Raw genomic sequence first — 24,615 nt, forward strand, 5'->3', positions numbered from 1 at the left:
TGTAGCCGCCACCACTTCCTGTGGCAGTGAATTCCATGTGTTAATCACTCTTTGGGTGAAGAAGTACTTCCTTTTAGCCATTCTAACCCGACCGCTCAGCCATTTCATGGAGTGCCCATGAGTTCTTGTATTGTGAGAAAGGGAGAAAAGAACCTCTTTCTCTACCTGCTCTTTCCCATGCATAATCTTATAAACCTCAATCATATTGGTAGACCTGGCCTTGGACCATCACCCTGCACAGAGCCTTTGAAAACATACCAGCACTTTTTTGGGGGGGAGGGAGGGGGGGACTCTTGCAGTGTTTTTTTTTAGTAAAATAACTTTTTAGTGAAATCACTGTCAGAACCCTACCTAACCTAACAGGGAGTCGCTTAAATGTTATCACCTGCCCAGACTACTTATTTATTCAGATATTTATATTCCACTTTTCCTGTGACTCAAGGCAGCTTACAAATCATACTGAAAAGCATAATAGGGGTGTGCAAAAAAAATATCTTTTTTTCTGGCTCAATTACAGCCTATGGGGACCATTATAGTCAATGGGCCCCATAGGCTACAATGGAGAATTGATCCAGGGGTATCTGGAGCTCTGGGGAGGCTGTTTTTTTGAGGTAGAGGCCCCAAATTGGCAGCATCGCTGCTGGTGCCTCTCCTCAAAAAAAAAAACCCACCCAAATTTCAAAACTAGTGGACCATCCTCCATCCTACATTGTTTCCAGTGGAGAGGAAAATTCCTTTACGTGTGAGCTGAAGCTAAAATCCATGAGCTGTGACCTAAAATGTTGTGCACCAGCGCCCCCTAGTGCAGCTCAGCGGGAACTCGGACTAGGACCACAGTTGGGCCTACAAGGTAGATAGTGGGCTGGAAGCCTGGCCCTGCATCTTCGCTGAGCTATCTCAGCATGAGCCCTGTGCTTCCGCTGCTCCTGCTGGGTGGAGGTGAATGGGGGGAGCTTGTGGACCGGTTCCTGGGCTGGTGCTTTGTTTTCACAGGATCTGGGTGGACAGAGGGACGTTCTGGAGGAAGCTCCCACTACAGGTTCCTGAGGGGCAAATTCTAACACAGATGGGCTAGGCCAGTAGTGGCGAACCTACGGCACGGGGGCCAGAGGTGGCACTCAGAGCCCTCTCTGTGGGCAGGCGAGCCATCGCCCCAGCCAGGCCCAGACCATCATTAAAGTGTCGAATTCTCTGCCAAATAATTTTAAGTCAACGAAAGCATTTGGGATTGCTTTCCTTACTTTGTTTGGATCATCTTAGGTTGATGTATGAGTTGTTTTTTCTAAAGTAAAACCTCAGTATTCAGGTTAAATGGTCGTGTTGGCACTTTGCGCTCAATAAGTGGGTTTTGGGTCGCAGTTTGGGCACTCGGGTCTCTAAAAGGTTCGCCATCACTGGGCTAGGCACATCTACACTGCATGGGTCTCCCGGAGTTTCCTGTTCTCCCTCAGGCCAGGTTTCTGGCCCCTCATACTCCTCAGGGCTTCCAAGTCAGAGTCCAGAGCCACCTCGGTAGAAGGTCATGACAGGTACCTTCATCTAAGTCCCTCTTTATTCCCCACATTTCATATCTCATCTCACCACTCACTCCAGGCGGCTGATGAATGATCAGCCCGTGAAAGCGCAATACCTGCTGCCAATATAATACCATCTGAAACCTATTAAATCAAACCAGGATGTGGTCATAAATCTCTGGCCACACAACAAAAAAACATAGACTCTGCTAAAAGAGAGTGTAGCACTCCGCATTCCCCAAAGAATGAGGCGAAATTAGGTCTGATTAGCCAGCACTTTAGGAAGCACAAGATGGAACCCGAGTGAAGGCCGAATGGCCTTTAGCCCTGAGGAAAACATGAGGGTGTGAGGAAGCGATTAACCTTTGGCCTGACGCCATTTCTCCATTTTGACAGCCAAAAATGAACGAACCAGCAGGAACACAGTTTGGCAACAGTCTTTTGTGGCTCAGAAATAAAGGTTTATCTCTGTCGTGGCCCCGAAGAGCCGAGCATGGTCCACTGGTTGCTCAGATGCAATTATGATCTGTGATTTTAATGAGGGAAAGTTGGGGCGAATTTCACAGCTGACAGGTTTTCCCCCCTGTGTATGTAATCTCGTATGGCAATCGAGACAGGGATGTATATGATTCCCTTCAGGTATTACAGCATTGTGTTTTCCTGTCTGTTCAACAAAATAATAATAGTAATCATCGTACGGCACCCTAAAGACTGTTTTGGCATACACTTTTTTGCAGATTAGAGCTCACTTTGCCAGATGCATGAGGTGTTAGTTAGCAGACAGGTATTAAACTGGGGGGGGGGGTTTACAGAGGAAGACGTTTTCAAATAATTGGGCCCAAAGGTGAAACAAAGAGCTGCAGAGGGTTTGTGACATTCCCATGCAGACACCGATGCATACAGGACTGGAATAATAATGCTTCACTTTTCATCGAAATACAATCGACCCGCTGTACCACTCCCTTTCAGGGCCCGTGACCTCACTGTCTACGCATTTTTTCGTTGCGGCATTGGAACGAGGCCTCGAGTCACAGCCAATTTAGGGTTATCCCATATGGTATACAAGGAAAGAAAGGAACAGAGGTGGTCCGCTGTTGACTGCCTCTGTGGCGTGAGCCTTCCTTTAGAGCCAGTTTGGTGTAGTGGTTGAGAGTGGCGGACTGGAGAACTGGGTTTGATTCCCCACTCCTCCATAGACAGCCCTGGGTGTCTGTTGCGGGGAGAGGGAGGGGAGGAGATTGTACACCGCTCTGAGACTCCGAGTGAAGGGCGGAGTATGAATGAAACCTGTTCCTCCTCATCATCTTCTTCTTCCCCTCCTCCTCTTCCTCCTCCTCCTCCTCTTCTTCCCCTCCTCCTCCTCCTCTTCTCTTTCTCCTCCTCCTCCTCTTCTTCCCCTCCTCCTCCTCCTCCTCTTCTTCCCTTCCTTCTCCTTCCTTCTCCTCTTCTTCTCTTTCCTCTTCTTCTTCTTAAGAACATAATAAGAACATAAAAGACGCCAATGTTGGATCAGGCCAAAGGCCCATCTAGTCCAACACTCTGTGTCACACAGTGGCCAAAAATACCAGGTGCCATCAGGAGGTCCACCAGTGGGGCCAGGACATTAGAAGCCCTCCCACTGTTGCCCCCCCCCAAACACCAAGAAGACCGAGCATCACTTGCCCCAGAGCCCCTATCTATACCTTGTGGCTAATAGCCACTGATGGACCTCTGCTCCATATGCTTATCTAATTCCAGTGCCCATGAGTTCTTGTATTGTGAGAAAGGGAGAAAAGTACCTCTTTCTCTACCTGCTCTTTCCCATGCGTAATCTTGTAAACCTCAATCATGTCACCCCTCAGTCGTCTTTTCTCCAAGCTAAAGAGCCCTAAGCGCTTTAACCTTTCCTCATAGGCAAAGTGTTCCAACCCTTTTATCATTCGAGTTGCCCTTTTCTGCACTTTTTCCAAAGCTATAATATCCTTCTTAAGGTGTGGTGACCAGAACTGCACACAGTATTCCAAATGAGGTCGCACCATTGATTTATATAGGGGCATTATGATATTGGCTGATCTGTTTTCAATACCCTTCCTAGTAATCCCCAGCATAGCATAACCAATTCTAGGCAGTGTGATCAACAGTGTAAGACGCAAACGTATATCCCAGTGGCATCACCGACTTCTTGGTTTCATATTTTCCTGTACCAGTAAATATCTCCTGTCCTTTCGGGGACTTTTTGCAATGGGGGACAGTGTTTCCAGGGGAACACTGCCCCCAGCCCACAGTCAGATCCCCTCATCGAAGGGAACGGATGGGGGAACGATGCTACTCCCCCCGTTCCTGAAGGTTCACTTGGTGTTATGAGGGAAGAGGCAATATGTTTCCAATAAATACAACGGGGGGAGAAGGACCGTGGTTGTTGGTAGAGAAGAAGAGCTGGTTTTTATACCCCGCTTTCCTCTCCCCTAAGGAGTCTCGACGTGGCTTACAATCACCTTCCTTTCCCCACAACAGGCACCCTGTGAGCAATGTTCCCTCTAAGCTGAGTTAATGTGAGCTAGCTCACGGTTTTTGAGCCTCCGGCTCACACATTTCTGTCTTCGCTCAGGAAGGAGGGCTCCAGAGCAAACCCATTTATGAAGCAGCCAAAGCTCCTGCTCACAACTTTAATGCCAGCAGCTCACAAAGTAGAATTTTTGCTCACAAGACTCCATAGCTTAGAGGGAACATTGCCTGTGAGGTAGGTGGGGCTGAGAGAGTCCTGAGTGAACCGTGACTGGCCCAAGGTCGCCCAGCAGGCTTCATGTGAAGGAGGGGGGAGGGAATCAAACCAGGTTCTCTAGATCAGAGTCCACTGCTCTTAAACACCAAGCTGGCTCTCAGGAGGTGATGGGGGAAGGGGGCAGACTTTAGGAAAGAACTGGAAGTTCTCCCTCGCCCTTCCATTCTCCTCGTGCCTGCCCTCAGGCCTTTAGCTAGTTTTCTTACATTCCCTGATCCATTCTTGTACAGCATCTCTAGAAGACTGGTTTACCTGATGCGTACAATGAAAACTGTTCGCAAATATGACCAGGGCCATCCATAGACTGAAATCTGATTCTATGCTGAACAAATAATATACCACAAAGAAGCTGTTTGGTTTATTTGGGGGGGGTGGTGGAAATAGTTTGTATGCTTGCTTCAGAGTGCAGGATTTCTTTGGAATTCTTTGTGGAGAGAAGAGTGTGGATAAAACAGGGAAATGTGTGTGTGAGAGAGAGGGGGGGGCAGGCATTAGAGCAGTAAGGGGAAATATGTATGGCGGGACATAATTTGGACTAGGACAGTCATACAAAGGTAAAGGTAAAGGTTTCCCTTGCTCGAAAGCCAGTCGAATCCGACTCTAGGGTTGCGGTGCTCATCTCCGTTTCAAAGCCGAAGAGCCAGCGCTGTCCGAAGACGTTTCCGTGGTCATGTGGCCGGCATGACTAAACACCAAGGTGCACGGAACGCTGTTCCCTTCCCACTGAAGTGGTACCTATTTACTTGCAATTTCTTGCTTTCGAACTGCTCGGTTGGCAGGAGCTGGAACTAGAGACGGGAGCTCACTCCATCATGCGGTACACTTTGGTCTCGAACTGCTGAACTACTGACCTTCCACAGCCTGTAGTTCAGCGTCTTAACCACTTGAGCCACCGCAGCTCCTAGGACAGTCATACAGAACAACAGAAACTGGCCCGGGCTATTTTGGGGCAGGAACGCACAGGAACAGAGTTCCGTCTGGCTTCAGAGTTGGCCACGCCCACTATAGCCAAAACATCTGCGTGCGTGGCTACAGAGGGAAGGCCTGGAGAGCGACCCCCCCCCCCCGGTGACCCCGAGCGGGGCGGGCCCGGGGGCCCCTAAGAGGATCCCCTAGAAGGATCGGAGAGGCATTTAAATGCCTCCCCGTGCCTTCCCCAGCCTGTCCAAGGGCCGGCTTACCTGGGCTCCCCACAGCCTTGGGGCGCCTGGGCAAGCCAAGGGAAGGCATTTTAAACTGCCTCCCCTCCCCTGCGAGGGCCAGCTTGCCCGGGCCCCCCACAAGAAGGCACAGGGGTGTGGCCTAATATGTTAATGAGCTGCGCTGTCAGGGGGTGTGGCCAAATATTCTAACGAGTGTTTGCTGTTGGTTGTGGCCTATTATGCTAGTGAGTTCCTGCTGGGCTTTTTCTGCAAAAAAAAAAAAAAAGCCCTGAGAAACTCCATCCCTTAAACATACGTACTCTGTGTAGACACTGTTCCACACAGTCAAATGTAGGTTCTCTGACTGATTACATGAATTTTCACCATTCTAATCCTCACCAAGGAGCTGCGGTGGCTCAAGTGGTTAAGACGCTGAACTGCAGGCTGTGGAAGGTTGGTAGTTCAGCAGTTCGAGACCCGAGTGTGCCACATGACGGAGTGAGCTCCCGTCTCTAGTTCCAGCTCCTGCCAACTTAGCCGTTCGAAAGCAAGAAATTGCAAGTAGATCAATAGGTACCACTTCGGTGGGAAGGGAACAGCGTTCCGTGCACCTTGGTGTTTAGTCATGCCGGCCACATGACCACGGAAACGTCTTTGGACAGCGCTGGCTCTTCGGCTTTGAAACGGAGATGAGCACCGCAACCCTAGAGTCGGACTCGACTGGCTTTCGAGCAAGGGAAACCTTTACCTTTACTTTAATCCTCACCAGCTCCCCAGGTTTGTGTAAAACAGGGTGTACAGAATCCCAAGGAGAGTGTTACACATATGAACACACATTAAACTGCCTTATCCTGAATCACACCCTTGGCCCATCAGGTTCAGTCTTGTCTACTCAGACTGGCAACAGCCCTCCAGGTCTCAGGCAAGCAGAGTTCTTACACATCACCGACTGCTAGATCCAGTAACTGGAGGTGCCGGGGATTGAACCTGGGACCTCCTGCGTGCCAAGCAGGTGCTCTACCACTGAGCAGTCCCTCCCTTGTCTCAGCCTGTGATACATGGTTTTAATGGCTGTGGTATGTTTGTCAGGGACTCATAACCCCCCTTGGTAATGTTTCTTGTTGGTTGTGTGTGTTTCTTTGAGCCTAGATTGGAAAAATCTGCGTCAACAACTGCATGAGGTTTGCAGGCATCAATGTCACATACAGTCTGCAGGCCCCCAACATCAGCTGCTACGCCATGAGGATTGCCCAGAGGCCTGACGACAAGTACGGGCGCCTCTACGTGAACGATTCCACTGTGCTCCAGAGACCCGAGTGCAGAGAAGTCCTGTACCCCGTCCTAGGCGTCGACAACCAGAGCAAGAAAGAAGCTCTCACCCATCTCACAGTTGTCCTGGATGGAAAATGTAAGTGTATAGGCTTCTGCCCCCCATGCCTGTCCAGACATGAGAGGGAAACCCATACTTTTTCAACAACAACCCAGAGAGGTATGCTACCCTCTCTGGATTCAGAACAATTTGCCACCAGAACCTTTTTAAACTAGAGTCCCCTTCCAGCCCAAGAGCAAGGTTCAGACTCTTAACTGGCCTCTGGGACTTTACACATTAGCACCTCTATCCCAGAGATGCACACTTAATGGTCAATGGTAGCATGTAGCCAGCTAAGCACAAGTAAAATAGACTTGGAATCTCAGTTACAACATCAAAGACAAGTTAGAAATCAGAATAAGTTTATTCAGTACAGAACTTAGCATAGACTAGAAGGATTTAAAAACAAGAAAGGCTAGGGCAGTTTGCCTTAACTAAACAGTAATTCATATTTACCAATTCAGGATAGCGTCAGTCCAATAATCCCGTTAGACACCAAGGGATTTGTAAGAGCAGGAATCCCATCTTTGCAAGCATGTGCTCAGCTCACAAAGCAGTTCTTTGTTCCACCTGGGACAGCATTTCCAGGTGCAATTCAAACAAGTAGAGAGAGAGCAGGAACAGAGAGCTCTCTTCCAAGGGGCCAAACAATTAAACCCCAATGTAATCATGACTAGCCGTGGCCATGCAGCCAATCACGAGTAGCAGGGTGTGTGGCCAATTTTTTGGTTGTCATGGTAGCTTGAGGGGATAGGTTGGAAGTTTGGGAACTCCCTCTGCAGTCAGGTGACTCCCAAACTCCAAACTTCATTGCGTACGTGACTCTTTACATGAGGTCTGCCATTTGGCACGAACGTGTGAAAGAATGTGGGTTTATGGCATGCTATTGAGGCCATCTGGGCCTCACTATTTGGCTTGCGAGAGGAAGTAAGCCACAGCGTTATCAGAAGATATCACATGAGAAGGCAAGAGGCTTTTAGAAATCAATATTTCTACACAGTAAGTCAGTGCCTGGCTTGGGTCTTTTACTGCACTCTGTGGGTCGGGACCCAAAAGTGGGACAGAAAAGCCTCTGAAAGTGGCTTGTGGGTCAGCCCTCCCTAATGGCTGCACCTGCCCTTTCCTTGGATCTCTTTTGTATCTCGGAAACCAAGATCTGACTCTGGAAAGTCTCTTCCACTTCATACATTAGTTGGTATTTTGTTCTTCCCTGCATGTACGTGTTGATCCAGTAAAACGTGGTTACTAATGTGAGTGAGAATCTTGTGGTGAGGTTTAGAGGGAGTGACAGAGAAGGAGGGGGTGGTCAGAGGCTGAAATGTCACCTCCACATGAAAGGTTGTGTAAGTCAGGCCCCGGTCACACGGGCCAGATAACGCAGGGGGTGTGTGTGGCTGTTCACCCCGGAGCAAAATAAAGCGCGGTAGCCCGATCACACGGTCCCCCGAGTCTCCGTGCTTAGGCTGTTAGCTGGCGATCACACGGCGATGCTGCAGCCTGGCAAAGCGGTGCGGCGCGATCACACAAGTGTTTTGCGTTTGTGCGCATGCGCATTTCCGCAGAGCAGCACTGCTTTCAGTTTTGTGTTTGTGCACATGCGCTTACGAAAAACATCCGATTTGCGATGCGACAGGCGCCGGATGCCACAAGATAGTAGCGCTCCCGCGATCAGACGCCGCCTGTGCAACGTGTTTTTCCGGATACTAGTGCACTTTCCTTGGTACTTTTTAACTCCGCATTTTCGTCAGGACGCCACAGGTGCACTATGCTTCCCAGATGTTGCGGTGTGATCACGCCCCGGAAATCCGCCCAACATTCGTGCCTTTCGCCCGGCAAATTCTCCGTGTGACCAAGGCTCATGTTGATCAAGTAAAACGTATCCTGATGGTTACTAGAGTGAGTGAGAATCTTAGGTGGGTTAGAGGGAGTGACGGAGAAGGAGGGGGTGGTCAGAGACTGGAATGTCACCTCCATGTGAAAGGTTATGTCAGTCAAAATGCCACTTGCTCGGGGCTCACTTGCCTTTTGTGCGATGTTTGTTGGTTTCTCAAAAACATCTGGTTGACCACTTGCAGAAAACAAAATGTTGCTGGATGGATGCCAGGGTCGTACTTCACCTAGGGCACTTGAATGGGTCTTGGATGGGTCACCACCAATGTTCCCTCTAAGCTGTGGAGTCTTGTGAGCAAAAAATCTGTTTTGTGAGCTACTGGCATTAAAGTTGTGAGCAAGCAATTGGGCTGCTGCCTAAATTAGTTTGCTCTGGAGCCCTCCTTCTTGAGCTAAGGCAAAAAGGTGTGAGCCAGAGGCTAAAAACAGTGAGCTAGCTCACACTAACTCAGCTTAGAGGGAACACTGGTCACCACACTGACAACTTTGGACTTGTCGGGCACAATACCAAGTCAATTTGGACTTTCTGGGTCTCCCTACTGGAAAGGTTGGGAAGCCCTGTTCTAGTGAGATGATCTCTGATTAACTGAGTGCCTCTGTTGGTTGAAGCTGCATAAGGTCTGCTTGTACTCAGATGGTTTCATGGGATAGCAGCTTTCTGCCATGCAAATAAAAGAAGGCAGATTTGGGATTGGAAAGAAGCCCTCAGAGGGTGTGTGGTTAGCCTTGTTTCAGGAGCAGAGCTACGTGTTGGCGTCATGCTTTGTTTCTCTGCTTGGCTTCAGCTGTGAGGCCTGCGTGTCATTACCGTTTGAGGAGAGGCGATTGACGGCTTCTCTGTGGGGTATTTCACAGGTGTAAGACTTGATGTTGCAAGTGAAGAGCTGTCGTTTTAAGTGGCCCCCACAGTACAGCTGTTAACGAAGATGTTTCCCAAGAGAACATGAACACACCGGAGTCATACTTCCTTGTTCATGGAGCACTCCAGGGATCCCTATGGGTTTGGTTTTTTTAGAAGCCTCAGTCTAAAGCTTCAGAATCCACACAAGATGTACTGGATGCTTTATTCAGAATTCCTTGAGGATCACTGACATTCACAGTATTTCTTCACACCTAAAGGTAAAGGTTTCCTTGGAGCTGTGGTAGCTCAAGTGGTTAAGACGCTGAACTGCAGGCTGTGGAAGGTCAGTAGTTCAGCAGTTTGAGACCCGGGTGCCGCACGACGGAGTGAGCTCCTGTCTCTAGTTCCAGCTCCTGCCAACCTAGCAGTTCGAAAGCAAGAAATTGCAAGTAGATAAATAGGTACCACTTCAGTGGGAAGGTAACAGCGTTCCATGGGCCTTGGTGTTTAGTCATGCCGGCCACATGACCACGGAAACGTCTTCGGACAGCGCTGGCTCTTCGGCTTTGAAATGGAGATGAGCACCGCAACCCTAGAGTCGGACTCGACTGGCTTTCGAGCAAGGGAACCTTTACCTTTACCTAAAGGTTTCCCTTGCTCAAAAGCCAGTCGAATCCAACTCTAGGGTGTGGTGCTCATCTCCGTTTCCAAGCTGAAGAGCCAGCGCTGTCTAAAGATGCTTCCGTGGTCATGTGGCCAGCATGACTAGATGCCGAGGCGCACGGAACGCTGTTACCTTCCCACCAAAGTGGTACCTATTTATCTACTTGCAATTTCTTGCTTTCGAACTGCTAAGTTGGCAGGCGCTGGGACCAGAGACGGGAGCTCACTCCGTCATGCGGTGCACTTGGGTCTTGAACTGCTGAACTACTGACCTTCCGGCCTGCATTTCAGCATCTTAACCACTGAGCCACTGCAGCCCCTAGTAGAATACGCCTACGTTCAGTTGAATAAAAGATTCCCTCTGTTGTTGCTGCTGGTGAGGCTGTTAATTTATGCCATCAATGTAATATGGCACAGTTTACAGAATAATGTTAGCAAAAGAGAAAGACAGGTCTGCGCCGTCAGCGGCAAAGAGGGAGGAAGCTTCGTTCATCAGAATCCTGAATCTCGAAAGTTTCTGCCGCAGCAATCTTGTTTGCCTTTCCCATGCTCTGGGAAACCTCACTGTTCTAACGCAGACCAATGCAGCTAACCTTTGGAAAGAGTCATTGATTTCGCAAAAACACCTGGGGTGATTTCCCACAAGTACTGCTCCACGCTCACTCCTCCCTTTTGCAGAATTCCTTGAGGATCACTGACATTCACACTATTTCTTCAGTGAATCATAGAATATGCCTAAAGGTAAAGGTTTCCCTTGCTCAAAAGCCAGTCGAATTCGACTTTAGGGTGTGGTGCTCATCTCTGTTTCCAAGCTGAAGAGCCAGCGCTGTCCAAAGATGCTTCCGTGGTCATGTGGCCAGCATGACTAGATGCCAAAGCGCACGGAACGCTGTTACCTTCCCACCGAAGCGGTACCTATTTAAAAAGGTAAAGGTAAAGGTTCCCTTGCTCAGAAGCCAGTCAAATCCGACTCTGGGGTTGCAGTGCTCATCTCCGTTTCAAAGCTGAAGAGCCAGCGCTGTCCAAAGACGTTTCCGTGGTCATGTGGCCGGCATGACTAAACACCAAGGTGCATGAAACGCTGTTTATCTACTTGCAATTTCTTGCTTTTGAACTGCTAGGTTGGCAGGCACTGGGACCAGAGATGGGAGCTCACTCCATATGCAGCACTCAGGTCTCAAACTGCTGATCTACTGACTTTCCGGCCTGCAGTTCAGCATCTTAACCACTGAGCCACTGCAGCTCCTAGCAGAATACGCCTACGTTCAGTTGAATAAAAAGTTCCCTTTGTTGTTGCTGCTGGCGATGCTGTTAATTTATGCCATCAATGTAATATGGCACAGTTTACAGAATAATGTTAGCAAAAGATAAAGTCAGGTCTGCGCCATCAGCGGCAAAGAGGGAAGAAGCTTCCTTCATCAGAATCCTGACTCTCGAAAGCTTCTACCGCAGCAATCTTGTTGGCCTCTCCCATGCTCTGGACTCAAACCTCACTGTTCTAATGCAGACCAATGCAGCTACCCTTTGGAAAGAGTCATTGATTTCTCAAAAACACCTGGTTGGGCGCTGTAGAGAACGAAATGCTGAACTACATAGGTGCCAGGATCATACTTCACCTCGGGCACTTGAGTGGGCTTGGATGGGACCATACCGACAAATTTGGACTTTCTTTCACAAGGGCCTGTCCCATAGTACAAATCTCTTAAAGCAGTCCCTCTAAAAAAAAATTTTTTTCCCCAGGGGGAGTATTTAGATACGTTACATAGGCTGCAGTCACACGGACCATTAGCCACGCTAATGGCGGATAGGCGGATATTCCCGGCGCGATCACACCACAACATCTGGGAAGTGTAGAGCTCCCATGGCGAACCCGAGGCTTCCCGTCGAAGATGCGGAGTTAAAAACTAGTACCTCCGAGGTACTAGTTTCCGGAAACCGCGGGACAAGGGCTGGCGTCTGATCACATTTCCGGTGGTAATCCGTGGCATTGGGCGCCCGCCCATGTCCCGTCGCAAACAGGTTTTTTTCCCCCAAGTCTCCACAGGATGAGCACAAGCACCCAACAGCGCATGCGCACAAAGAGGATAGCGAAAGTTCCGTTGCTCCGCAGAATTGTGCATGCCGTTGGTGAGATCGCGCCGCGCCACTTCTTTGCCGTGCTGCAGGATCGTCGTGTGATCGCCACCTCGCCCCTACCCACAGGACCTCGACGGGACGTGTGATCGGGCGGCCACGCGTTACTTTGCTCCGGGCCAAACTGCCATGTTTCCCCCCCCCCCCCGCGCATTTTACGGCCCGTGTGACCGGGACCATACTTTAGATACTTTTTAAACACACCTTTTTTTAATCATCCTATATTTTATTACTTACTGGGAAAACTGTGAATTCTAGTCCCCATACGAAACCAACATTCTTCTGGCAGCCAGCTAGGTAGAGAGATGTTTCAGATTATGTGCATATGGACACATGAAACTGCCTTATACTGAGTCAGACCCTGGGTCCATCAAGGTCGGTATTGTCTACTCAGACTGGCAGCCTCTTTCCAGGGTCTCAGGCTGAGATCTTTCACATCACCTGGTCCTTTTTAGCTGGAGATGCCGGGGATTGAACCTGGGGCCTTCTGCATGCCAAGCAGAGGCTCTACCAATGAGCCACAGCCCCTCCCCTCAAGACATCTAGCAATCTGTAGACACAGTGAGAGACAATGGAGTAGATCCAACCGCCTTTCAAGGAGCCCCTTCAGTTTCGGGAAAGCTCCTCAGATTGGAGGACGGCTTCACATCAGGGCAAGAAAGAAAGGTGGAGCATCGATATTTTAATGGATAAATAAATAAGTTTTGCTCAGTGGTTTGGAAGAACAGAATAGGGTCCACCCCAATAGGTATTGTATTATTGAAGCGAAAGGAGAGGATTTTCCTGTTTTGGGTTTTGTCTGGGTTGAGAAGAAGCGGTCTGTGTGGAGTTTGTATTGTCCTGATGGCGATAACGGCCTTCTGCTTCTTCCCAGTTATCGGCTTCACATCAGGGCAAGAAAGAAAGGTGGAGCATCGATATTTTAATGGATAAATAAATAAGCTTTGCTCAGTGGTTTGGGAAGAACAGAATAGGGTCCACCCCAATAGGTATTGTATTATTGAAGCGAAAGGAGTGGATTTTCCAGTTTTTTGGTTTTGTCTGGGTTGAGAAGGAACGGTCTGTGTGGAGTTTGTATTGTCCTGAGGGCGAGGCAGGGCAGCTTTCCTTACCTTCCCCAGCCTCCTCGCTGCTGGGGAAGGAAAAGAGAGAGAAGGCATGGTGATATTGGTGGGGGAAAGCCAATCTCTCTCTTTCCCATAACTTTCTGTGGCAGGGAGGGTGGGGGAGGGGTTTAGTGATGGTGGGGAAGTCAGTCTCTCTCCTGGGGTTGCCAATCTCCAGGTGGTATACAGAAATACAAACCACAAGGGGTAGGCCATCAAAAAATTCACAAATGTCACCAGTTGCCAGTAGACATCAGTCTTTTGCAACATAATTATAGGACGTCGATTGATAAAGTAGAATTGGTGGTCACCATTCAAATTGAATGTCTCAGATTCCATTTGAGACATGAGCTGTGCCTAGACTATTATGGAAATCAGGTTCCATTTTTCAGCCGTATAATTGAGGAAGAATGCTTTGAAACGTCTGCCCTATCTAGGAAGGACGTTTTCGGCTGCAGAAGTTTATTTGTGCTATGGGGCATCCTCTGCCTTGTTTGTGGACTGTGAGCTCTTTTGGGTACTATTATAAAAGGATATAGAGGAGTCTCCTGCTGGATTCTTTTTCTGCTATTAAATTGTCATACCTTCTCTTGTTAAATGTGTGTATTGCAATGGGCTTTTGAATTTTCAATGTGGTGATCAACCTAGATACATTTAGTTGTAGATTTTCAGGGCTGCATGGCCATGGTATAACACAGAAAGATGGAGAATATTTAGAGGTACAACACAGAAAGATGGAGTGCTCTCTGTGTCTCACCTTGACAGAGAGAGTATTCCATCTTTCTGTGTTATACCTCTGAGGATGCCAGTCACAGCCAATGTTCCCTCTAAGCCATGGAGTCTTGTGAGCATGCTTTTGAATTTTTAATGTGGTTATCAACCTAGATATATTTAGTTGTAGATTTTCAGGGCTGCATGACCATGGTATAACACAGAAAGATGGAGAATCCTCAGAGGTATAACACGGAAAGATGGAGTGCTCTCTGTGTCTCACCTTGACACAGAGAGTACTCCATCTTTCTGTGTTATACCTCTGAGGATGCCAGTCACAGCCAATGTTCCCTCTAAGCCATGGAGTCTTGTGAGCAAAAATTCTACTTTGTGAGCTACTGGCATTAAAGTTGTGAGCAAGCGATTTGACTACTACATAAATCAGTTTCCTCTAGAGCCATCCTTCCTGAGCTGAGACAAAAACGTGTGAGCGGGAGGCTAAAAAATGGTGAGCTAGCTCACACTAACTCAGCTTAGAGGGAACACTGGTCACAGCTACTGGTGAAACATCAGGTCCTACAATGCCAAGACCACGGCCATACAGCCCGGAAAATCTACAACAACTAATGTCTCATCCTATTTCCAGTGTCTTTACACACAAAGATACACAAAGCTGTAGATAGAAAAAGGGCAGGGAGGAGCTAGAAAAAAGAGAGGTCGAAAGGCACAGCATCTCAAGACACACGAGCGCAATTATCCAGCCTTCTTACCGATGACTGGATTATTATCCTGATGCAGAGAAGGATGTAGTTTTCCTTTTGTCTTTCCTTGGAGTTAAACGTCAGTGAGTTGAGGGCTGCCAACCAAACATGGCCTGTCAGTCACTAATCCGATCCTTATCTCGTACCATTCATAGATCTCTTCCTGTGGTAGTACTAGATTGATATAGCCAAAAGAAAACAGGAAACCAGTGTCCTCTTAAAGACTGTCTTCTTAAAGACACAGTTTTCCACCTGGAACTCTCCCAAAAGAGTTTTCAGCTGCAGAAAACTATACAAGCTGATCAAACTTCAGTATAATCACAAACAGAAGGACTTCCCAGCTATAAGAGTAAGTGGCAAAAAAGCAGTGGAATCAGACGCTAAACAATATACAAAATCAATAATATATTGTAATGTTACGATCAAGAACAATCTGGTTGTGAAAACCAATGTGACAACATATACTTATTTAATGCAACAATAGTACAATATTATAATCATAAGAAGGTCATTGGAAGGTACGAATATCCCGGGGGTACACTTTGTTTCGAGTTACATCTTCTTCAGCAAAGTGAATATAAATATGAACATTTGTAGTGTTTTATGTCTCAACATTTGCAATTTTTTTGTGTGTGGATTGTTATTTTCAGTTTCCAATCTTCTCTACGAAACAGATGGGCAACCAGTCACAATTTTCAGTGGTCCGCTCTTAAGCATTCAGTATATGCATTCAGTTCCTTGGTATTGTCTTGCAGGGAACTCGTATGCAGCATTATTGTAAGATCTTGGGGTAATGTTCGTATTGATTGTCCCTGCACTGTAGAGCTTCTGGAGACGCTAAAAGTGATGTAGAATGATCTTTCCTTTGCTTGTTTTCTGTTCTAGGAATTACTCCAAACTATTCTACATGCAGTCCGAGCATCATTACCTGTCCAGATGGTAAATGTGATGCAGTTGAGCACCTGGATCCAAAGATATGCCCTCAGGATTGCACAAGTATGTAAGCCAGTCCTTTCTACATTCATTTGTCCATTCCTGGTTGAGTCAGATCTAGCTACAGTGATCCATACCTTAGTTACATCGAGACTGGACTACTGCAATGTGCTTTATGTGGGGCTGCCCTTAAAGAGTATTCAGAGTCGAGTGGCACCTTTAAGACCAGCAAAGTTTAATTCTGGGTATAAGCTCTCGTGTGCATGCAACACTTCTTCAGATCTTATAAAAGGTAAAGGTAAAGGTTCCCTTGCTCGAAAGTCAGTCGAATCCGACTCTAGGGTTGCGGTGCTCATCTCCGTTTCAAAGCCGAAGAGCCAGCGCTGTCCGAAGACGTTTCCGTGGTCATGTGGCCAGCATGACTAAACACCAAGGCGCACGGATCTTATAGCCAGAACTAAACTTCGTCTGTCTTAAAGGCACCACTCGACTCAAACTTTGTTCTGCCACCAGGGGGATTCTCCAGGAACAGCTGCAAAGGCCATTTCTGAGTTTTCCAGGTGCAGGATTGAGATTCCTGTGGATGCAAACCAATACAATAATAAAGTTTGAGTCGTGAGAGAAGTGATTTTCTTGGTAACCGTTATTAAATTAGGCTCTGACGCTCGCAGCTAACCAGTGCTGTGAGTTTTAGTTCTGAAAAAAAATGCATGGTTATATTAAATAATGCCATATCCTGCCTGATGAGTTTAAGGCTCGAGGGTAATATAATGCAGTCACGGGCAGAGCTTGCGTTTCTTGCCTCTAAATGTCGCCAAGTGGTCGGCAAAAATTGTTACGTATCATCATTGGCTTTTTAAGATGAGGAAATTCAATAGCAAATTTAAGGCTCGAGGGTAATATAATGCAGTTACGGGCAGAGCTTGCGTGCCTTGCCTCTAAGTGTCTCCAAGCGGTCGGCAAAAATTGTTAGGTTATCATCGTTGCCTTTTTAAGATGAGGAAATTCAATAGCAATAAGGCGAACTTACTCATCCAAGACATGAGTTCACTTTTTTAATATGTCTGGCATTAGACATTCTATCCTTGGTCTGTCCGGTTCATCATGTTATAAGCCTACCTTTCTGATTTTTATTTACTAGTTATTTTCTCTCTCTCACCGTTCTGCCAAGTAGCTCGGGGCAGAATACTGGAGATTCCCTGCTTCTTCCATCCAGATAATTGCAAATACCTTTTGGGAGACGTGCATTTCCCCTGAGCTCAGTTTACTCTCCTCCTCAGTGCTCCTGTGCAGGATAAGGTGGAGGAAGGAAAAATACAGATGTTGTACTACTCCGATTTAAAGTGAGCAGTATGAACACCAGAAGGTGCCTTACGCTGAATCTTAGAACTGGTCCGTCCAAATCAGTATTGTCTACTCAGACAAGTAGCAGCTCTCCAGGGTCACAGGCTGAGGTCTTTCACATCACCTAGACTGATTTCACACAAGAGCTGCGCCCTGGTCACACCTCCCTTTGCCCCACTTCTATTGGCCAGTTTCCCACTCAAAGCCGCGTGGCCATGTTTTGACCCGCAGCTTCGCCCAATTTTCCCCGCGGTTTCGTGATCCTCAAAAAACAGGATCACAATCTGATTTAAAGGAAGAGTTATAGAGTTTTAGTAAGCCTAACAAGATTGCGGCATTGTGGTATAATTGCAGGTCTGGGAGAGCTAGGCTGCCCGCTTTTTGTGCCCGTATCAGGGTTTCTGTGTATGCCCGAATTCCATATGTATTTGGTAGTCAGTGATTTCCAGAGTTGGAAGGAGGATCTAGGTATGTCTATAGGTATAGTTCTAAATAGATATAAGAATTTAGGTAAAATGAACGTTTTGAAAATTTGTATTCTTTTGATCCATGCTGAGAGTGCAGTGGACTTACAAGAGAGTAAGTCAGTAAAAAGATGTAACAGTTAATTCAAACCTCTCACGTAAAAACCCCAATCTTCATTTGAAATGGTTCCCTTTTCTTGAACATATGTTTAATTCTGAGTTCTCTAAATTCAATGTTCCTAAAAAATATTATGACGTTTTTCACCACATGTGAACAATTTCAAAGTTCATATATACTTATGCCGTTATCTTTGTTGAGTACTAGTGTTGTTGACAACCATGAAAGTTTGTGTATTGTTTAAGTTGAAATAAAATTTAAAAAAAATATTTTTTAAAAAAACAGGATCACAAAACAGCAGGGAAAATGGGCGAAGCCGCGGGTTAAAACGCGGCCGTGTGACTTTGAGTGGGAAATTGACCAATAGATGCGGGGCAAAGGGAGGCATGACCGCGACGCAGCTCTTGTGTGAAATCGGTCCTACTGTCTGGTCCTTTTTAACTGGAGATGCCAGGGACTGAACCTGGGACCTTCCGCACGACAGGCAGATGCTCTGCCACTGTACCACGCCCCTTCCCCTGCTCATTCAGCTGGCCTTTGAACCTCACTGTGTCATTCGACAGTTGTGCCATTTCACTAGGCTGGTGATGTTCAGTGCTGCCTAAGCAAGGAGCCTAGCTCCAGAGATGAGTACTGCACTGCGGGTGGGTGTGCATCCCCCCCTTCCCCCCCCAGCCGCACCATGTGCGGCACTTAGAAGGTCACTCAGCTGTACGTGGCCGTCCCATGGCTGAGGAAGACAGTATGAAACTAAAGCTGAATAAATCTGGAGTCTTCGTCTATTCATTGGAATTCAAGACTGTAATCTTTCCCATTGGGATAGTTTGGGCTTTGAATGACTAGGTAAAGGTAAAGGTTCCCTTGCTCGAAAGCCAGTCGAGTCTGACTCTAGGGTTGCGGTGCTCATCTCCGTTTCCAAGCCGAAGAGCCAGCGCTGTCCGAAGACGTTTCCGTGGTCATGTGGCCGGCATGACTAAACACCAAGGCGCACGGAACGCTGTTGCCTTCCCACCAAAGTGGTCCCTATTTATCTACTTGCAATTTCTTGCTTTCGAACGGCTAGGTTGGCAGGAACTGGAACTAGAGACGGGAGCTCACTCCATCATGTGGCACCCGGGTCTTGAACTGCTGAACTACTGACCTTCCACAGCCTGCAGTTCAGCGTCTTAACCACTTGAGCCACTGCAGCTCCTTGAATGACTACACAGTCGTGTTTCTTTAACTCACGTTTAAATTTTCTATATAAGCCCTACTATTTGGACTGTACTTCTGAATATATACTGGAGAATGTTGGAATTTTGTAAAAGATATAGACACAAATTGATTTCCCTGTATCATAGGATTCTTTGATGTAACTTTGTGAGAAGAATGATTCTCTGATAGTACATTGTATATTAGTGGAGAATGTTGGAATTTTGTAAAAGATATAGACACAAATTGATTTCCCTATATGATAGGATTCTTTGATTTAACTTTGTGAGAAGAATGATCCTCTGATAGTACATTGTATATTAGTGGGTTGAAATCTGAATGAAAAAAAATACACCTTCGTGGTTTTTATAAAAATAGTCTTTATTAGTCTGCAGCGTCATATTGGTACGGTTTTACAGTTTTCTGTTTGTGTCCTGTAAATTTGCCAGCATTTACTCATCCATTGGTATGGGAGGTATAAAGTGAGCAATGGTACAGCTGATTTTGCCTGCACGGCAAATCTGAATACTACCACACATCTTTACATCATTGTCTAATAACATATTTAAGGCAGGCTGTTCTTTAGCAGCAAATGGTAATCATCTTGCCGATCAGACGGAATGAGCTCTCGTACCACCTTAAACACTAAACCCCAGGGACATTTGCCAGTTTTCTCACCCGTGGTTATTTGCCTCGCTTTAACTTGAGCCAGCTTTCAAACCCTCCTCCGAGTAAACCTGCAGAGCGTATTTGAAATGAACCATTGAGCCCTGTCTGTGGAACAGAGCTTGCTTACATCTGTCTTTCATTTAGAGAACAACATCGTTGGTGGCCATGAGAGAGGTCTTACCGGAATCAAGGCAGGAAATGGAATTTGTTACTGCTTCCCAGACGAAAACTGTTACTGTGAGAAAGACGATATCAGAGGTGAGTATGAAGATTATTTGACTCATTTTTTTCTACAAGCACAGTACCGAAGGCTCCAGTGCTTTTATGACATTCTCATCTTTAGTTGATAAAAGCTTTTATGTTCTTGTGTTTTTTAATGTAGAAAGGATGGCTGGAAGTACTTACAGTGTAATGAGGTGAATGAGTTTCTGTCTTCCCCTTGTATCTGATGAAGTGAGCTCTGTCTCACAAAAACTCATAGTGGAATAGTTAGTCTTTAAGGGGCCACTGGATATGGGTCTTGTTTTGGAAGTGCTCAGTCACAGAGGATAGAGTACATCACCCAGGATAGCAGAGAGTCACTGCAGACTTTTCTTTCCTGCAACAAGAAGAAAAGGGAGAGCTATAAAAAAACTGAACAAGAAGGGACCCCAAGGTATACTGTATATTAACAATAGTTACAAGATTAATACGTTGTCGAAGGCTTCCACGACTGGCGTTCATTAGCTGTTGTAGATTTTCTGGATTGTATGGCCGTGGTCTTGGCATTGTAGGACCTGATGTTTCGCCAGTAGCTGTGACTGGCATCCTCAGTGGTATAACACAGATAGATGGAGTACTCTCTGTGTCAAGGTGATAAGAAAAATGGTAGGCAGGTAATTTATATCTACTCAGGAAGGTGGGGTAGGGCTGAGTCATTCTCTTGTAGGAGTTCCCCAGACTGTGAAACATGCTAATGGAGGAGCTTTCCTGAGGAGGTTCTTTTGTATATGGATTGTTTCCTGAGGAGGTTTCCTGTTTCCTGAGGAGGTTCTTTTGCGTGTGGATTCTAATCTTATCTGTAGTGCTGTTGTCAGATGTAGAGCCTTTTGTGTTTTTCAGGACAGGGAACCATGCCCTATTTATTTTTAAACTCTTTTCTTCCCTGTTGAAAATGTGTTTATGTTTATGAATTCCAATGGCTTCCCTGTGTAATTAGCACGTTAGATACTGGTGAAGCGTGAGGTCCTACAGTGCCAAGACCACGGCCATACAACCCGGAAAATCTACAACAGCTAAAGTTACAAAATTAACAAGGAGGAAATGTTAGGGATGTGCTGACCATCTGTCAATACGTGATGAATGATAAGTCCCCTGATCTATAGGGGCTTTTCGTTGATTCAGACCCCATAATGCTTTGGTCTATCCCCTGATTTCTGCAGCAATTTTTTGGGCCTTTAGTTTTCACTTTGTCTTTGTTTTGTTTAGAGACACTTTTACCCTGATGATTTTTCTGGAAGCCAATTCTGAGTCGCCTTTTTCCCCATGTGAAATATTTCTGTCAGTTTACTTTGAGCTGCCCACTCCCATTCACCTCCAGCCCGGTCAAGCACACCCCACCCAAAGAACAGTGGCTTCTTTTTTTAATAGCACTAAACTAGAGATAGGCCCCGGTCACACGGGCCGGATATCGCGGGAGGAGGGAAGGTGTGGCTGTTTGCCCCGGAGCGAACTACCGCGCAGCCGCTGGATCAAACGATTAACAAGGAGGAAATGCTAGGGATGTGCTGACCATCTGTCAATACATGATGAATGATAAGTCCCCTGATCTATATGGGGTTTTTCGTTGATTCAGACCCCATAATGCTTTGGTCTATCCCCTGATTTCTGCAGCAATTTTTGGGCCTTTAGTTTTCACTTTGTCTTTGTTTTGTTTAGAGACACTTTTACCCTGATGATTTTTCTGGAAGCCAATTCTGAGTCGCCTTTTTCCCCATGTGAAATATTTCTGTCAGTTTTCTTTGTGGTGCCCACTCCCATTCACCTCCAGCCCGGTCAAGCACACCCCACCCAAGCAGTTTGAAAGCAAGAAATTGCAAGTAGATAAATAGGTACCACTTCGGTGGGAAGGGAACAGCGTTCCGTGCGCCTTGGTGTTTAGTCATGCCGGCCACATGACCACGGAAACGTCTTCGGACAGCGCTGGCTCTTCGGCTTTGAAATGGAGATGAGCACCGCAACCCTAGAGTCGGATTCGACTGGCTTTCGAGCAAGGGAACCTTTACCTTTACTGTGACACCAGTGGGGATGATAGCACCCTGCCTTGAAAATGGCCATTATTGAATACATGTGCAGGAAAAAATGAACTGTCTCCATGCAGTGAAAATGCAGGGGGAGGGCAGACATGTGCAAAAATGCTCCCCAAACTGATTCCAGTGCTTGTGAATCAACTCCCAAGAAGAGAAGAGATTGGATTTATACCCCCCCCCTTCACTCGGAGTCTCAGAGCAGCTTACAAACTCCTTTCCCTTCCCCTCCCAATGGACACCCTGTGAGGTAGGCGGGGCTGAGAGAGCTCTTGACGGAAACGGCTTTTTCCAGCACAGCTCTTATCAGAACTAAGGCTTGCCCAAGGTCATCCAGCCGCTGCCAGCGGAGGGGGAGTGGGGAATCAAATCCTGTTCTCCCAGATTAGAGTCCGCGCACTTAACCACTACACCAAACTGGCTCTCCACACAGTCAACTGAGGACTAAGTTGAGTGTGTGGAAAAGCCTGTACGCTGATTTCAAAAAGTTCTTCTCCAGATTTCAACAACTGGAGTCCAAATGAGGGGAAATCCTCAGGCATCCTCATAAACCATGAGAAGGAAAGAAGCCAACAGTTATGTAGTCCTCATCACATGGAAAAAGACAAGCAGCTGTATCGCTTACAATTCCTGAAGTATGAGGTTAATACCACAAAGGGTTCATAAAACACATCCCTGAAAGGGAGAAGAATTGCTACTTTGTTACGTCTTTAAAAAGGTAAAGGTTCCCTTGCTCCAAAGCCAGTCGAATCCGACTCTAGGGTTGCGGTGCTCATCTCCGTTTCAAAGCCGAAGAGCCAGCGCTGTCCGAAGACGTTTCCGTGGTCATGTGGCCGGCATGACTAAACACCAAGGCGCACGGAACGCTGTGACCTTCCCACTGAAGCGGTACCTATTTATCTACTTGCAATGTCTTGCTTTCGAACTGCTAGGTTGGCAGGAGCTGGAACGAGAGACGGGAGCTCACTCTGTCATGCGGCACACTTGGGTCTCGAACTGCTGAACTACCGACCTTCCACAGCCTGCAGTTCAGCGTCTTAACCACTTGAGCCACCGCAGCTCCTGTTACGTCTTACAAAGGACAAATACTCCAAATGTGCCCTAAAATTCTATCTTCAAATTTAAGGGGGCAGAAACAACGAGCGTTTAAAAAGCCCATTATAGCAAAAATCCCAACTACTTATTCATGAGCAAGGAGCCATTAAAATTTTTTAAAAAATATTTTATTTATATTCCACCTTTCGCCTCAAGGGGGACCCAAAGCAGCTTACATAATTCTCCTGACCCCCATTTTATCCTCACAACAACCCTGTGAGGTAGCTGAGGCTGAGAGTGTGTGACTGGCCCAGGGTCACTCAGCAAGCTCCCATGGCACGAGTAGGGATTGGAACCTGGGTCTCCTAGATCCTGGTCTAGTCCAGCACTTTAACCACTATACCATGCTGGAAAATCCCCGGCTCCTACCCTGCAGTCTCTTCTGAAATGATTGCAATCCAAAGTAATCACAGAAGAAGGGGTCCAAGTAAAAGCCATGGACTAGATTGAAGAACAGCAACGTAACAATTACGACAATACAACAAATACATTGTGGTGGAAAGTGCCACCAAATCACAGCTGACTTATGGTGACCCCATAGGGCAGGGGTAGTCGAACCCATGAGGGCCGGATATGACATAAATGAGACCTTGTTGGGCCGGGCCACGTGTGTCATAAAATGGAATGCCAGGTGGCGGAGATATAAACTTTATATAAAGGACACAAATACAAAGGTTGGGGTTTTTTTTAAAACTTAAAATAAAAACATGCTTAAAACATGAGCATCCAGCACTTTAACCACTATACCATGCTGGAAAATCCCCGGCTCCTACCCTGCAGTCTCTTCTGAAATGATTGCAATCCAAAGTAATCACAGAAGAAGGGGTCCAAGTAAAAGCCATGGACTAGATTGAAGAACAGCAACGTAACAACTACGACAATACAACAAATACATTGTGGTGGAAAGTGCCGCCAAATCACAGCTGACTTATGGTGAACCCATAGGGCAGGGGTAGTCGAACCCATGAGGGCCGGATCTGACATAAATGAGACCTTGTTGGGCCGGGCCACGTGTGTCATAAAATGGAATGCCAGGTGGCGGAGATATAAACTTTATATAAAGGACACAAATACAAAGGTTGGGGTTTTTTTTAAAACTTAAAATAAAAACATGCTTAAAACATGAGCACTCTTGCAATATTTTGTTTATTTAACAGTGGCTGCGTTCACACGGAGCATTAGCCACGCTACAGAGACGGAAGATAGGTGGATTTTCCGGTCGCGATCTCACCGCCACATCTGGGAAGCGTAGAGCTCCCGTGGCTCAACCGAGGCTTCCCTCCGAAGATAAGCGGCAAAAAACTAGTACCTCGGCGGTACTAGTTTCCGGAAACCGCGGGGCAAGGGCGGGCATCTGAACGCGTTTCCGGTGGCATCCGGCGCCCGCCCATGTCCCCTTGCAAACAGGTCATTTTTTTCCCAAGGCTCCACGGATGCGCACAAGCATGCACACACTTCAGTTTTAAAAAGTAAACAACAACAACAACCCCGTTTGCCGTGCCGCCCCGCTTCTTTGCCTGTGGTGTGATCGGCACCTCCCCCCTAGCCACGGGACCTCAACCCGACGTCTGATCTCGCAGTCGCGCGTTAGTTTGCCCCGGGGCAAACAGCCACGCTCCCCCCCC

At 47.0% G+C, this 24,615-nt stretch overlaps 1 protein-coding gene across 1 annotated transcript in view; it reads left to right on the forward strand.

Annotated features, from left to right (window-relative positions):
• RET (ret proto-oncogene) overlaps positions 1–24,615 on the forward strand; it is a gene marked incomplete at its 5' end in the record, with an annotated part of 107,263 nt that overhangs the window by 14,553 nt on the left and 68,095 nt on the right. Inside the window, 5 exons of the mRNA XM_015425221.1 lie at positions 6,567–6,825; positions 11,921–11,925; positions 12,113–12,128; positions 15,777–15,887; positions 19,755–19,868. Coding sequence (XP_015280707.1) covers positions 6,567–6,825; positions 11,921–11,925; positions 12,113–12,128; positions 15,777–15,887; positions 19,755–19,868 — 505 coding nt within the window. The remainder of the gene's footprint in view (positions 1–6,566; positions 6,826–11,920; positions 11,926–12,112; positions 12,129–15,776; positions 15,888–19,754; positions 19,869–24,615) is intronic.

This window comes from Gekko japonicus, unplaced genomic scaffold, assembly GCF_001447785.1.
Source record: "Gekko japonicus isolate JY-2015 unplaced genomic scaffold, Gekko_japonicus_V1.1 scaffold3773, whole genome shotgun sequence".
NCBI lineage: Eukaryota > Metazoa > Chordata > Lepidosauria > Squamata > Gekkonidae > Gekko > Gekko japonicus.